Source organism: Hylaeus anthracinus, unplaced genomic scaffold (genome assembly GCF_026225885.1).
Source record: "Hylaeus anthracinus isolate JK02 unplaced genomic scaffold, UHH_iyHylAnth1.0_haploid 12001, whole genome shotgun sequence".
Classification (NCBI taxonomy): Eukaryota; Metazoa; Arthropoda; class Insecta; order Hymenoptera; family Colletidae; genus Hylaeus; species Hylaeus anthracinus.
The window spans coordinates 5,284,726-5,299,836 of NW_026534348.1; the positions used below are offsets into that span (position 1 = coordinate 5,284,726).

Genomic DNA, 15,111 nt, shown 5'->3' on the forward strand with positions numbered 1-15,111 from the left:
TTGTGTTTTAAGACTATTCTTTATTCACATAATTATAGTAATATGACATATACATTTAATACATAATATTTATTATTATATGTATATCTAATACAATTAACATTTTTCTATTTATTATTCATATTTGTGTTTGATATCTTTCCAAAGTTTCTGAAACAAAAATTACAACGAATGTTAGTATAAAAGCATTTTTTATTCTCAAAGTAAATTACAGTCTCCCTATTATGCAATACTGTTTTGTCATACTCCAGTTTTGTGTTGTTTGCTATGTACCGAATACAAATTGCATATAACATATATTCGTTAATACCAATCTTTTATAAGTTTTTACAACACAATATTACATTGTTTAACAAAATCGTTCGATACAATAATCAATAAATACAAACAATTTACTGTACGACGTGAAACCATAAGAAAATGTATCACTGATGGTGTTGAAATATACAACTTAACATACATGTCTTTAGACGTGCATATTAATTACACATACCCCTTTGTTAAGACTTTCAAACAAACTATCCGAAAGTACATCGACCGTTCGTTCGAAAAAGAAACTGCCTGCTAGAATGGTTAAGGTAAACGTCGAAGTCCTTTTGAAAAGAAAATTGTACACGGTATTTCCTATTCCAGCCATTACACTGATTCAAATTATTACGTCTCAAAAGAGGAATGTTGGTTTCAATTGGAAAACGTAATAATTTTACGTATTCGTTGATGAAAAACGATTCTATACGACGACAATGAGTGCACTCAGTGGCCACAACCGATCACTGATCAGTAGGGATTTTTTTGTTGAACACGTTACTCACCAGGCCGCTACTTGCGACATGATCAGTGAGCGGTCGCCATCTTTAGTATCAGCAACTAGAGTGACGACATATAGCAGTGATAAAAGTTGCGCAATTTTCAATGATTATAGGGAATTTTCTGATAAACATGCACTCACTAGACAACTACTTCCGACATAGTCATCATTTTATCAGACTTGACATGTCCTTAATACCTCCCAATACATTCTAAGACATCCTAACACTTCCTAACACCTCCTAACACGTCCTCCTAATACCTTCTGACATCTCCTAAAACTTCGTGCTCGGCTAAAAGGTTCAACAAAGTTGCAGAGCTAAAAAATTAAGCAAAATGTGACGAAATCGGAAAAATCGCTTTCGCTCTGAGCTTCTGAGTTGCCACTTTGTTGGCCCTTTGAGCCCTACAACTTTGTTGAACTTTTTAGCCGAGCAATTTCCAACTTTGTTGCCTCTCAGGATATGCCTTCATTGTTGTAAAGCGAAGTGCTAGGGGATGTCAGGAGGTGTTAGGATTTGTTAGGAGATGGTAGGAGGTATTGGGAGGTGTTAGGAGTTGTTAGGTGGTCTTAAGAGCTCTTGGGAAATGTTAGGAAGTGGAAGTAGTGATTAGGAGGACTTGTACACGTAGATACTTATACGTGTCACACTCGTTATCAGCCGAAACTAATCTTGTCAACCGATTGCCATGTCGTTGATCATCGATCCTCCGTTTTTCACTTTTCATACATACCTTTTGCATGTGTTTTCTATGAAACTAAACAAATTCAAACTAACCCGTCGTTCCTCTGTTCGCTCACCATGCGCTCAATAAGGTCCGCTCACAGGTAAAATCTAGTGGTTTCTAGTAATACGTATCTTGGGTCGTGATATACTGTCTCAGTGGAATACACCCAATGGACCACGTCACGTCGACGTCTGTTCGATTTCGATTAATAAGTAGCTTTCCTTAGAAGTGAGTAACGGTGATCGATGCGTGTCACTCTTGACAGGTTGTCGTTCGGTCGTCATTCCCGGGTATCAATTTTAAATTTTTCGTACCATGGAACATTACGAGAAATTGTTGTTATGAGCACGTTATGTCAGAAGTCATGGAGACCGAAGAGGACGAAATATCTGTGGATACCAGTGCCGCAGGAACACCTACGAAAATGGCAGTTTCTATCGAAAAACATAACCTGAAAGTCAAACGAAGAAATGTAAACGAAACAGTGAATGATGATAAAGACTCAGACTTTGAAAGTAACGTTCCGCTTTTGAGAACGTCTGATTCCTCAAGAGCATGGCACGATAACAATATACCGCGAATTCCAGATATCGCGGATTTTAGTTCGTCAGGTAAACAGAACGGTGTGTTAAATAGTGACAACGATAGTAGTTTATTAGAAGGTGATTTTGGTAGTACAGAGACACTGACGAGTAGGGAACGGATGAAAATAAGCGTTATTCGAGGGAGCATCGTTAAGCCGAACCTGACATTGGGTGAACTTAGGCTACTGGGTTGCAGCAGCGAGGGGCTTGTTAATGGTATTTTACTGATAGGATAATACGTCAGGGCCGTCTTTAAGCCAATTGAACTGATTGTTTGGGTCCTATGTGAGGATATATATCTGTTTTAGCCTTGTTAAATATAACTAATTTTGTATAGTAATTTTTGGAGTATACAAAACTTAATATTTTCAATAAATCATTTCACTAAAAAGTAGACTGTCTTTGAATCTGAGGGCTCACCAAAAACTTTTTTAAGCATGCTCACAACTCCTAAGGCCGGCCCTGTAATACATATATTATTATCAATAAGGAATTTTGGTATAGACAATATTATATGATCCTTCAATTGGTTAATTCATGTATATTAAGAGTTCCTTATTGATAATAATGTTCTACCTTGCACTTAAATCTTGAAATCATAAAGACGATCTGTAGATGAAATACGAAGGGTTCTATGGCCAAAACTTCTACAACTGTCTGAGGAAAATGTTCTTTCTACAAATGGATTAGAAACAATACACAATTGTATTCCAAACGAAGTCTATCAACAGATATTAAAGGATGTTGCACGGAGTGGGAGTCATATTTCTCAAAATGCTACACAACAAGAGACAGATTGCTTTCACAAACAGTTGACACAATTAATGTGTTGGGTTCTTCACAGGCATTCTACATTAAAGTCAGTATCATTTATTCCTTTAATGTACCAGAGAGCATTCGATGTTTAAATGCTGTCTGGTGATACATCAGAAACATTATCCGTAGATATGTAGATATTACAAAATAAAATAATACGTACTTAGTTACTACCAGGGATATAACGACATCGCCGCGACTGTTCTACTTGTAATGGGTTTAGAAAAGGCTTTAAATGTATTGGAAGGCATTTCGTTAGAATTTTTAGAAAGATTTATGGAAAGAACAATGGAGAAAGTAAATCAAGAATTATTTTATATATTCGCGCTTTTGGAGCGAGTACATCCCACTTTGTTGGAACACTTGGAGAAGTTAGTATAACAAGAAGTGCATATACTTTTAAACGTTATTCGAACGAGAAAGACTTGTAGTTACTGAAATTATTTTATGCTATAGCGTAGAATTATTTCCGCACTTTGCATTGGCCGAGTACACGACGTGGTATGCGCACAAGTATGCGGAAAATAGAAAATTGTTACACAGATTATTCGATTACTTTCTTGGCAGTCCTCCATTAATGCCTCTTTATCTAAGCACTGTGATCGTAGCACATAGAGCAACAGAAATTTTTAATACTACGCCCGACATGGGTCATACGCATAAAGTTTTGTGTACTGTGAGTATTATTTTGCATCGATAATACGAATAAAATTGTACACGATCTCGAGCAGTTCACGCAGAAATTGTTTTTATTTATAGTTGCCAGATGACTTGCCTTTTGAAACGCTTTTAGACGAAGCAAAAAAATTATATCGTCAGTATCCTCCCGAGTCTATAAGTAACGATGTTACAGAATACGATCAAAAGAGAAAGTGCAAGGAACAAGAATGGAAAACAAAAGCGGAAGCAAGTCGTCAAGAAAGAGAGAGACAACGTAAACTTAGAATTGTGCAATCGACACCGAGAATACCATACCGTATTAGAAGTTACAAAACTATCACGGTGGTAACAATTTTGGCCCTAGGTTTATATGCCTTTCTAAAATCTTCTTCTGGTCTCAACTGACATTAGAAGAATTTACTTTATTTAGAAAGTAAATTCTTTTACATTTTGTTGTTTTTGTTCTGGAAACAAAACATTATTTGTATACATCCAACATGGAATACAGAGTTATAAAAAATTAATGGGCATACGAATATAACGGAAGGATGTAACGATACAAATATATACGTGATTAAGAATTATTGATAAACTTACACGACGAAGATTAAACGAACCCGTTTTTTTCTATTGTATAACAAAAAGCATCTTAAGCATTCCTGTGCTATCCTCAACTGTGTTCTTAAATACTCCGATATGAACTTTTTGTGCATATACGTTTACTGTATTAGAATTATAAATAAAAGGTGCACATGCTTACAAAAAAAAAATACTTCGAAAATAAGAACATTGTGAATGATAAGATAAGGCTTAGAGTATGATGGATGTATTTGTGGTTTAGATTGTAACCGTGTCTTTACAATCTGTGATGCAACAATTGTGCGTATATTTATTTAAATTTATGAACAAAAACCAACCTACAGCAACAGATAGATCTTCTTAATAAAAGAACTTAATTTTTCAATTTCATTTATTCTTTTCTACGCCTTCAATCGAATTTATTTATTATGTAACGTTCTATTGGAATTTTATTATCACAAATATATTTGTTTCTAAGTAATTTTATGTTTAAATCACATTTTCTTAATATCAATGTTTAAATAAAATTTATAGAAATATTAACTATTCCCGGACGAATATTTTGGAGCGCGAACGTTAAATAAGATGGAGAACGACTGTTTTTTAAAATTCATTTATGCGGATTTATCTTCACAATATAAAATAAAACATATAAAAGCCTAAAAAGACTGTCAAACACAAAAACATATAAAACAAATAGAAAATACATCAGATATTTACATTTATATATAATTATAAAATATATATAGTTATTTGTTTTTAATCTGGTAAGAATAGGATTTCGTAGCTCTTGTTACTTATTACTTACTTAATGGATATAATCGTACACATGTACATAGAATCAGCAGACTACTATCTGAGGTAATTATACTATAATATTTTTCTATAATATCAATTTGGCAATAAACTGATGATTGGAAGAAAACAAACTTGTTCGGATGTTAAGATTATACTGCTAAAACAGTTTTAATATAATTTACAACCTTAACATTTCTGAGAATATCCATATGATCAATACCAGGAAATCCTTGAGAATAAACTTTTTGCTTTTGTTGATCCTTCCAGTGTTTGCAACCCTCCAAACTTCGTAAGTTTACGGTACCATCGCCATCACCCGGAAGTAACTTAGGAGTACCTTCTATTGATGTACCGGGTTTATAATATAGTCTAGGAATAGAATATTAAAATAGAAAAATATATAATTTAAAATTATTGATTTGTAGTACAATCAATATACCTTTGTACTGTGTCTATGCCGATTCCGTATAGACAGTGTACCTCAACTCCTGGAGCAGCAAAATTTAATTGGTATTTCTCGTTATCTTTTCTAAATTCCCATCCATTTGGAACATTTATATCTCTGTAAAATGTAGAAAATAATAATTATTATCTATGGTATAGCTATGCAGCAATATATATTGTAAATATTATACTGTACATTAAGTAATCTTTTAAGGTGGACAGTGTATAGTTCCTTTGTGCTGATTCCACTAATACCTCTGTTTCCTTCCAAAATAAACTGGAGGGTAGCAACCACCCCAGACTAGGACTAGTGATTTGTTCATCTTTGAGAGTCGTTTGACGTAGAAGATATGCGCCTAAATCATCTCCTACAATTGAAAGGTAGTTAAAAATGTACATTTCAATATATATAATGCATGCACTATGTATTTGTTTTTTACCAATTGCAAAAACTTTGAGTGCCTTGACACTACCACCCCAAACAGCTGCCAGTGTAATGAAACAATTGATGTATTTGTCCTTCCACTTTTGACTTTGACGTTGTAAGAATATAAGCGTCATTGGTCCACCCATACTGTGAGCTATTAATGTTACTGGAACTTGCTTATTCGCGTTGTATGTCTCTTCAACTAAATCTTTTAGTTTTTTGAAAAATTCTTCGTGCTCGTCTGAAAAGAAAGATGATACTGTACATGATATAAATTAGATGAAAGGAACCTACTAATAATTATACATATACATACTAGGTGCTTTTCTGAAATCGTAAGGTGCGGCACGTATAGATTGGTTTCTAACATATCCAAGTTGATCGACTAACATATTACCAATGTCCTTAAAATATGATCCGAGAGAAGCCTTACTTGGATCCAAATACTCAACAGAGAACGGATCTCCCCAACCTGGTATACGTATGTCAACGCCATCTTGATTTCTTGTCGTTCTAGTTACGTTGTCATAAATTAATTTCATATTATCAATCTAAAATAATGTTTTTGCAATTAATTAAAGTTTATATATGCATTGCCAAAGATATAAAGACTATGAAAATGGAGTACGTACCCAGCAATCTATAATAACCGGAACAAGTAATTCCAAGTTTAACCAAATATTGAAGTAGCCTGTGGAAATCTTCTCGCACAAATAATGTACAGCAGTGGTCTTATTGAGTTTTGCTTCGACTTGACTGCCTCCATCGCCTGGAACTTTTAGTGAAAACATTAATACAAGAATCATTTGAATATATAATAGGAGAATGATTAATGCTTACCTAATATAATAGGTGATATTTGTTTGTTTACGAAGTGCCGAGGTTTCGCGGGTGAAATACAATACAAAGAAATAATCGCACAAATAAAATACAAGCGCATCGTTCACCAAACGATCTTGCTACTTAAACTTTCAATCACATTGAAATTTTCCTAGATTTACGCTCCACAATTAACCACAGAATTTAAAATAACCATTGACGTGACTACAAGCACGCAACGCGATGACAAACAACTCGAAGACCTTATCAGATGCGTCTAATGTTGTTGTTACCTGACCTCCGTAGTATGCATCAGCTGATGACGCACACATTCGAGAGTTATTGACGAAGAAATTTCGACACAGTCTCAAATGGTTACAACTTCCACCATATACACTCGTCTATGTATACATATATCGACCATAGTACATATGGTCGAAGGTTACAAAGCAAATAATCAATCGCTCATTATACTAAACGAGTTTCACACAGAGCATTATACGTTTATCGAATGCCTGATAACCGATGCGTTGTTTTCTGTTATTATTTAATCGGGTGCGAATGAAATATTATTTAAAGAATTAGATTGCTGAATTTAGCACTTTACAGTTTACTATTTACGGCAGTATACTAATCAAACAGGATAAGAAAATGTAAATATTATGTATTCTTAATTAACAAATAAAAAATTTCTCATTTGTTTCATCCTTCTAATAGCTTACTTCTATGCTTGGCCTTAAATAACGTCATCAATTTTTTTTACAACAACATTGAAGTTATTTATCCAGATAATTTACGTTATCAAGATCAATAATAAACTTATATCGATTCTACAAACATTACGTTAATTAAAATTAGCATTATGTAAAATTATGTGTGTGTCTAAAAGAAAGCAGTGGATGTGGATAATTAATTATCGTCGGTAACGTATCATATATCGATAAAAACGATATGCTGACGCCATCTAAGAACAAACATTGAAACTATCAGGCTACAAGCTTGAGCGTTTTACCACCGATGGCGCTGATTAATGTTACTAATTATTATAATACTTGATACACACGATATACATGTAAAACATTTACCGTAATTAGAGTATCAATTAAAAGATTGACTGCACTTACTTGTTGTGTCTATTTTTATGCTTACCCTTTCATTTATTATATCTTACATCATTAGTCACTGCGTCATATTCATATCCACGAGCTAAACGATCAATTACCGTCACTTACTTAGAAATAAATAATTGAAACAGAAGAATCAATTTTGTTAAATAATTACAGCGGTCCTCGTGAATAGACGATTTTAATAAATAAAATACGTCCGCATCATTGCGCGCGCAACTTCGAAAGGAATCTGAATTGGGAAACAATGTGTGTTACCATTTTATTATAAATGTTTCTGCTACATTTTGTTGGCTAGATACCGATCACCAGAAAACACTTAGCAAAGCTGTATGTACGTATCTATCTACAAACTGTTCACGTGTATGTATTGCATGTGTGTATGTGCGTGCAAGGGCGAAGTGATGCAGCTGGATGGATGACGAACCGGATTTAACCGGGACCGTACTCGTTATAACCATTTCTTTTTCTTTCTCTCGCTTTATTACTTACATACAAAAATCACAAAAACTTTCTGTCGGCGCTCGCTGTTCATAAAAAAAAATTAAAAAAAAAAAAAACCTCCTGGTGTCATCCGTTCAGCGCCCCCTGGTCTCATGTATTCAAATCGTCGAGTCTCTTTCATCGAACGCGTGTTCATCATGATTAAGTATCGATAATTACTTTGTTTTTTTTACATTTATTTGACAAAGCAAGCGAGCGGCGAGCGAACGAGCGAACGATGGGGGTGTGTGTGTGTGTATGTATATATCGTTACGGTATAGAATCATTTGTTGTTTTTTTTTTTTCACTTTTTCGCCTATTATGCGTCTTACAGGCATATACCATTAAACGCTATCGAAGGGGATCCTTATACTCTGTAACATTAATTCATAACCGCTATCGTAATGACAAATTTGTTTTTTTTTTTTTTTCTACAATTGTCGTGTGTCCGTTTGGGTTACGGCGACCGCGCTCGGAATTATACAATGGAGTTCTCGATATATATCGTGACGCACGATCGCTGTAACGCGCGCAAACATTGATTACTAAAACGCACTAGGTGTTTCTCGTTTTTTCCCATTTTTTTGTTTCGTATCGGCTGCTTTTTACATGAAAGGGAATCAACAAAAGAGGAGTTTTCGGATCGCACTCCGCGGACATTTTGTTTCTCCAGGTCCTGCCTTAGAGACGGGCACAGTTTCGTTTTAAATAATTTTACAGGGTGTTTCCAGACACACGAGACGCCCTATCTATCATAATCAATTCATTGTTCCGTTCAAGGTTCCGTTATCGCGATATAAGCAGCTAAAGTTTATTTCGAGTCAGCTGATCGCCGCCATGACACTTTTTCACGGCGCACGAGGTATCTCGATATCGAAGCCTTGGAATACAAAACGAAAAAGGACTTTTCGATTTGTTTTAATTCGACGAATCGATCCTAGAATAATATTTTCATCGAACAAAGAACGAATGAGTAGTCGCTCTAGATAAATGTCTCGTCCGTCTCAGGGTCGTATCGAGAACGACACGAAGAAGCTCCCCGTCGGTGATTCAGCGAAGAAGGAAAGTTGCTTCGTTAGGTTTCGTTTTAGGTAGCGAGGGGAGGAATGGAGAAGTTTTTTTTTTTTTTTTGTTATGCTAAGTCCCGATGCCTGTTGCCGTACAGTATTATTTTTTTTTTCCGTCGCGGATCGAAAACTTCTTTTTCGTTAGTTTTGTTCTTAGATGCGAACAATTTCGATATACAGACCGTCGACGGTACTTAGTTGCTATCAGTCGTTTGTCGATTTGAAAAGAGACACGCATCGAAGGAGCACGTGTACGTGTATGTTATGTATGTGTGCGCGGAGAGCAAACATTGAATTGGGTCTGAAATGTTTTTACTCGGCGTTTGAAGCATCCTTGTCGGTGTAATGTATATGTTTGTACGCGCGTATGTATGCGTGTGTATTTATGTATGTATGCGCGCGCGTATACAGCGCGTGTTAGAAACGTGAAAAAATCATTCGACTTTCGTATTTATTTAAATAAATTAGTCATTGCCTATAAGTAATGATACTCGATTAATCTTAGGCAAATATAAAAAGTTCGCGACACTCGAATCCCCGAGAGAGATTTCATTCCGTCATTCCTTTCGTTTTTCGTTACACGTTTGTCTTCCTTTTTCCCCCCTTTCGGTTGTCCTTTCCGCTGCTTCGTTCGCATCTTCTTCGTCATCATCTTCTTCATCGCGTTATATTTTCCATTTTTGCGTGTTTCTCTTATTTACGTTCTTGGTGTGAGGCTTCATTTATTTGGTTAATTTAGTACCTTCGTATATTATATTATTTATATACACCAAGTCTCTCTCTAGTTCGCCTCTACATGTACAATAATAATTCCTAATTTAATTTCATTCAACCGCGAATACATCTGCGAATAAAAGGTTAAATAGCGTAATAGTGTATAGCCAATTACAATACTTAAATATAACTCTTATATGGTATCCTTCGTAGAAATAACAGATCTCATTATCGACGTTGTCGTGCGCGCGTGCGTGTTTTCATTTGTTGTTGTTGTTGTTGTTGTTGTTGTCCCTTTTTTTTGCTGCTAAGGTATATCCCGGAATTCATTCGTAGCGAAATACTTTTCGAGTAGGTTCGCTCGACGACGATAATATCCCTAAACAATGCGTTAAATAATAGCTCCTTTTCGTCTTTCACCATCGTTTTCGTTTAATATTGTGCCGTAATATTACTTGTATACTATGCATAAAAATAATCATAATAATAATCGTAATAATAATAATAGTAGTAGTAATAATAATAATAATAATAATAATAATATTAATAATAGTTATCCTTACGCATTGATTAATCGGCTAACGTCTATAGTGTTGCATAGCTTTAAACTTATAATATAAAAAAAAAAAAAAAAGAAAAGAAAGAGAAGGTAAAGTATCGTAAAAATATTCGAAAAAGTAAATGATACGACGCGCGCGTCGGTGACGTTCGCGCGCCGCGTTTAAAACGGTTGAATTCCTGTCAACGCTAAATGGAGGATGATAAGTGTGCGAAGGTAATTTTGTTATGAGTACAATTCTACGTGTTCCTTTACAGGTTTTCAGTTTTTCCCCGAGAAGTTTGATCGGTTATTTACAAATAGACCTCTCGCTTTCCTCAGAAATGTGCCGCTTTATACTATGCGAGAATGTAATTTTCATCGACGTGACAACAAGGCTCGCGAAAAGAAAGACTCTTCGCGTCGCAGGTGTTCGGTACATGCATATGTATATACGTATATATACGCATTCATCGAACGTCTTTCATTTTTCGCGGTACAACAACCAGCCCTTTTTTCCTCTACGAACTGCACACATTTTCCCCTCCTTTCCTTCCCTCCCCCTTTTCACTCTCCGTTCCGAGAAAACTCTTCATCGTTAGGCACAGTTGAAATACAATAATCGTATCTCTCGTTTTCGGATAGTTCGTAATCTCTTAACCCGTTGAGCGAGAAGAAAGGACAAATTAAAGGACAAAGAAGAAACGAAGATCCTCTTCTTTTTCTCAGCAGCAACATCCATCGAGCCAACGGCTCCGAAATAAATAATACTGTGTAAGACGAGCCGCGGCTCAGCGACGGATCGTCCGACATTATCGAAAGAGTACGGTGGTTTTTCGGTGCTTCAATCGTAATCGTCGCGAACGAAAAGTATCTCGAATCGCAGTAGTGCCCGACGAAATGAGAAAATAAGGTTTGGTAGCGGATTCGTTTAAAAAATCGATCTACCGTCCCCAAGCAGAGAGCAAGTATCGTAGATTTAAGAACAGAGATCATCCGATCGAACAATTATTTAGATAAACTTTCACTTGGATGGAATAACGGATAGAAAGCTGTCCAACTTTTACGCGTTATTACACATTTTTATCTAGATAACGATTCCCTCCGTCCCTATTGCTCGGCTACCGAACTTCAAACCGGTGTTCGGTGTTTGCAGGAGTATCGACGCGACAAACGCTAATGCAAACAGCAGACTTTTATGTTTCTCCAGTGTTTGGCGTCATTTCCATCAAGAATTTGCAAAGTTTGTCAAGACCATTATCGCGTCAGACATAATTTTACAAACGTTACTCCAAACACTGTTTCCATGCATACAAAACGAGATATATATATAAAAATGTACAGCTTGCACCACCGCCTGTCGGTGTACCTGCAAACAGAAATACAAACTTTCTCGTTAACCAGGTGAGAGAAATGTTCTCATTTACCCGAGCACTACTGCACCGACAATCGGCGGCGGTTCGACGCCACGATTTGTTACGCGCGTGCGCGGTCGATCGGCAGGGATTCCCCTCTTTCCGTTCCCATCCTCGTTCTCCCCTTTTCTTCTCCGCATCGCGTACGCGGCACTCGCGCTCTCTCCTCCGACTCACCCCAAAAAACTTATGTCTTGTCTCTCGTCAGTTTTTCCAATTGTCTCGTTCTCGACAATTCCGACCTAGTTCCACAGTTTGGCACTCGGGAGAGTATTTTGAGTTTAATGTACGTGTTCAAAGCCCGACGGATCACAGGCGTTCCAGGCAGGCATTCTGTTGCGTTGCTTACGAGAGGAACGATTACGGGACTCGCGATCGATGAAATCAACGAGACCACGACTTCGTCGACCTTCGTTCCCCGTTGCTCTACTGGGACTGCTTTTAGGTGGTCAAACAAAGATCTCACGTGTGTTCGACTCGTGATCGGGATCAGGGGCGGGGCAATGATCGTGATCGGAATCGGAGTCCCAGAAGAAGGAGGAATCGAAATCGTCGCCGTCATCGTCGTCGTCGTCGTCGGCGTCGTCGTTGGTCGCGAGGAGTCCGTGCGATCGATCACGAGGGCGTTATGGGTTGGCGCGTGCGGCTAAGGAGCCAGTTGTCGGCAGTCACAGCTTCAGCTCGTTCGCTATCTTGCTGGCAATATTTTTGAAACCGATCGATGTGCCTGAGATGCGTTTGAAACGCACGCCGTTCAGAGAGAGTCGTGGCAGTTTACACACTTCGATCTCCCATTGTACCTGGCTGTCTGTCGCCGCGTCGCCGTGCGCGCACAACAGCAGAAACCTTTCGCGTTGTTCGTACTGACATTTATTGGCGTCCAGTACCTGAAGCGATCGACAAACCGGTTAGTAAACAGGTGGATTTTGGCGCTCGACTGGCGTCATTTTGATTTTTAATTCGATACGTAAAGCTATGGTCGAACACGTCACTCTGTACACCCTACTGGAATTTATTAATAAATTCATTATGATGTTACAGTGAATCCACACTGTACAACAAATTGTGAAGATTTTCTGCAGGATCAATTCCTTGCTCCAAAACGAATCAAAAAGTCCTGTATCATTTTGCGACCCGAGGTTCTGTTGTCGAGATATAAACAGTTAAAGTTCGCTTTGGATCAGCTGATCGCTGGTCTCGCCGCCATGACACTTGCAAAGACTTTAACAGTTTGTATCTCGGTAACGAAGAGTTATGACGCAAGTAATTGATCCTGCAGGTCACAAAAAGCACCAAGAGACGGCTACCAATCTAACGCTACAAATTAGGAAGAAAGCATCAATTCTTTCAAAGTTAACATTCCTACGTATCGTAATCTACTACAGAACAATTTTGAATACACTGTAACATTGCGATAAATTTGTTAAGAAATTCTAGGCGAGTGGACGCTTTATTGACCTAGTGTATGTCAGGATTGGCCGAAACAGAAACAGAAAGAGGTATCGAGAAACAGAATGACTCTGTATATCTAACAGCGACTGTATAATTATTAATTACATTGCTCGATCTACTTACTCGCTTTTGCAACAGAATCAACAATTATAGTGTCCCTTATGCACACAAAGATCATTCTACGTTACTCGATACCTTGCGAGTATTCACGCGATGGCGTTAATTTTTTTTTGTAAATTTCCCGATTAGGGGAAACGAATAGAAAGCTTTATGTGTTCCAGTGCAATACCTTTCGAATTTCGGACATGATTTCGTTTGGATCTCGACTACTGGTAGTTTTCATACTCCAAGTGAAACGTAGACTGCGTGGTTTAACCTGCTCATCGTTAGTGGTTGCTCCGCTGTAACAAAAGAATGTCTTAAATCTGCACGATCGAGCCACGCGCCAAACATGCGACAGACATTATTCTTTAAGTGGTAGGACTATGCATTGTGTCTGTCGTAGCATTTTTTCGTCGCGAAATTAAGCGACCTTTACCTTGTCGTTCAAGAGGTTCTGACACCCAATCGGGATACGTATAAGAACAATAAACGTGCACCGTAGATGTGAAAACGTCACATGCGTGCCATACATGCAATCCGTGGTCGCATACACATTGACAAAAATTTACAAAGGGACAAATGGTTTTGGAATGGTTTAGTAGTGTTCGCGTCGTCGCGACAATTGAAACACAGTCATCTTTTCTCTAGGTTTCGAATTGTCGCGATGACGTGTACGGATTGGTGCGCGAACGTTTGACAAACTGCAAACAGGGAGCTGAGCTTTTTGGAGCATGTCGTAAGCGGGTACGTAGCGATTCGTATGATTTTGCGATTAGGCAGCGAAAGCGACGAACTAGATTCGTGAATACATTGTTGAATCGAAATTTGAAAGGTTCCAGAGGCTGTAAGTGTAATGGTCTATCGCCTTATAAATTATACAACGTTGATATTATTGTTTGAATGACGTATACAGTCGTATTGTTGTTTCTGGAAGTTATAATGGGACGAGACACTAGCGCCGCCAGTGGCACCGTACCACCCTAGACAAAGAGGCGCGTGAATAATCTCCTTTACGAAGTCGATATATCTTTGTATTTTGATAACAATTATATTTATAGTTGTACAACTTATGGGACGATAAATCGTTACAGTCCATGGCCCCTTCGACATCTCGTGACTATATAGTCTCGTGCATTCGTGTTCTATCGAATAAGCGACGAGTGTATCGTTGCTTTTGCCACGGTACTGAGTGTCTTCGCGGGTCGAGGAAATTACGCGACCCCACTTCGTACCACCGTGTTAATAGGAGAATTCCAAGTAAACAAAAATATAAAGTATATAAACAAAAAATGAAAGAGTGAAAACATAAAGTTGGACAAGAAACAAACAAACAAACAGACAAAAAAAAAAGAGTAACAGAGAGAGAGATAGAGAGAGAGAAAAAGAACAGCGGAGCGTAAACGAAAGAAAATTAGAACGTATGGGCAGTGGTATTATGGTATGCAGCAACGTACCTCACTACTGGGTGCTTGGGGGGTACGGATGGGTCCATGGGGCTGAAATAACAAAACAAAGGCAGTTGCTAACAAACACTAAACATGATAAATCGTCAA

The 15,111-nt window shown here is 37.5% G+C and overlaps 4 protein-coding genes across 14 annotated transcripts in view; 1 reads left to right on the forward strand and 3 right to left on the reverse strand.

The window, feature by feature from the left end:
- Positions 1-780, reverse strand: LOC128890841 (cytochrome b-c1 complex subunit 9). Its single transcript, XM_054149746.1, has 2 exons — positions 494-780; positions 1-150 (listed from the first exon to the last, which is right to left on the reverse strand). The coding sequence occupies exons 1-2, from the start codon at positions 635-637 to the stop codon at positions 115-117; spliced, it is 180 nt and encodes a 59-aa protein (XP_054005721.1). The 5' UTR covers positions 638-780; the 3' UTR covers positions 1-114.
- An 848-nt stretch (positions 781-1,628) lies between these two features.
- On the forward strand, positions 1,629-4,560 carry LOC128890825 (TBC1 domain family member 20). Of its 2 annotated transcripts, XM_054149720.1 has the most exons (6): positions 1,629-2,147; positions 2,217-2,336; positions 2,736-2,979; positions 3,104-3,307; positions 3,393-3,612; positions 3,696-4,560. In XM_054149720.1, the coding sequence occupies exons 1-6, from the start codon at positions 1,889-1,891 to the stop codon at positions 3,999-4,001; spliced, it is 1,353 nt and encodes a 450-aa protein (XP_054005695.1). In that variant the 5' UTR covers positions 1,629-1,888; the 3' UTR covers positions 4,002-4,560. The 2 variants fall into 2 exon arrangements, with proteins under 2 accessions (XP_054005695.1, XP_054005693.1); XM_054149718.1 differs by having other exon boundaries at positions 1,634-2,336.
- A 472-nt stretch (positions 4,561-5,032) lies between these two features.
- Positions 5,033-7,285, reverse strand: LOC128890829 (phospholipase A2 group XV-like). Its single transcript, XM_054149725.1, has 7 exons — positions 6,685-7,285; positions 6,477-6,619; positions 6,161-6,395; positions 5,858-6,085; positions 5,614-5,785; positions 5,413-5,535; positions 5,033-5,342 (listed from the first exon to the last, which is right to left on the reverse strand). Exons 1-7 carry the CDS (start codon positions 6,782-6,784, stop codon positions 5,123-5,125), a joined length of 1,221 nt encoding a protein of 406 aa, XP_054005700.1. The 5' UTR covers positions 6,785-7,285; the 3' UTR covers positions 5,033-5,122.
- A 745-nt stretch (positions 7,286-8,030) lies between these two features.
- The window catches only part of LOC128890801 (serine/threonine-protein kinase MARK2-like), an 80,578-nt gene continuing 73,497 nt past the window's right edge, over positions 8,031-15,111 (reverse strand). For 9 of the 10 annotated variants that reach the window (XM_054149664.1, XM_054149674.1, XM_054149663.1 and 6 more), the window contains 3 exons: positions 15,013-15,054; positions 13,746-13,857; positions 8,031-12,891 (listed from right to left, as the gene is read on the reverse strand). In XM_054149664.1, the coding sequence (XP_054005639.1) occupies positions 12,673-12,891; positions 13,746-13,857; positions 15,013-15,054 (373 nt within the window). In that variant the 3' untranslated portion in view covers positions 8,031-12,672. The remainder of the gene's footprint in view (positions 12,892-13,745; positions 13,858-15,012; positions 15,055-15,111) is intronic. The other variant, XM_054149670.1, reaches the window with a different exon arrangement.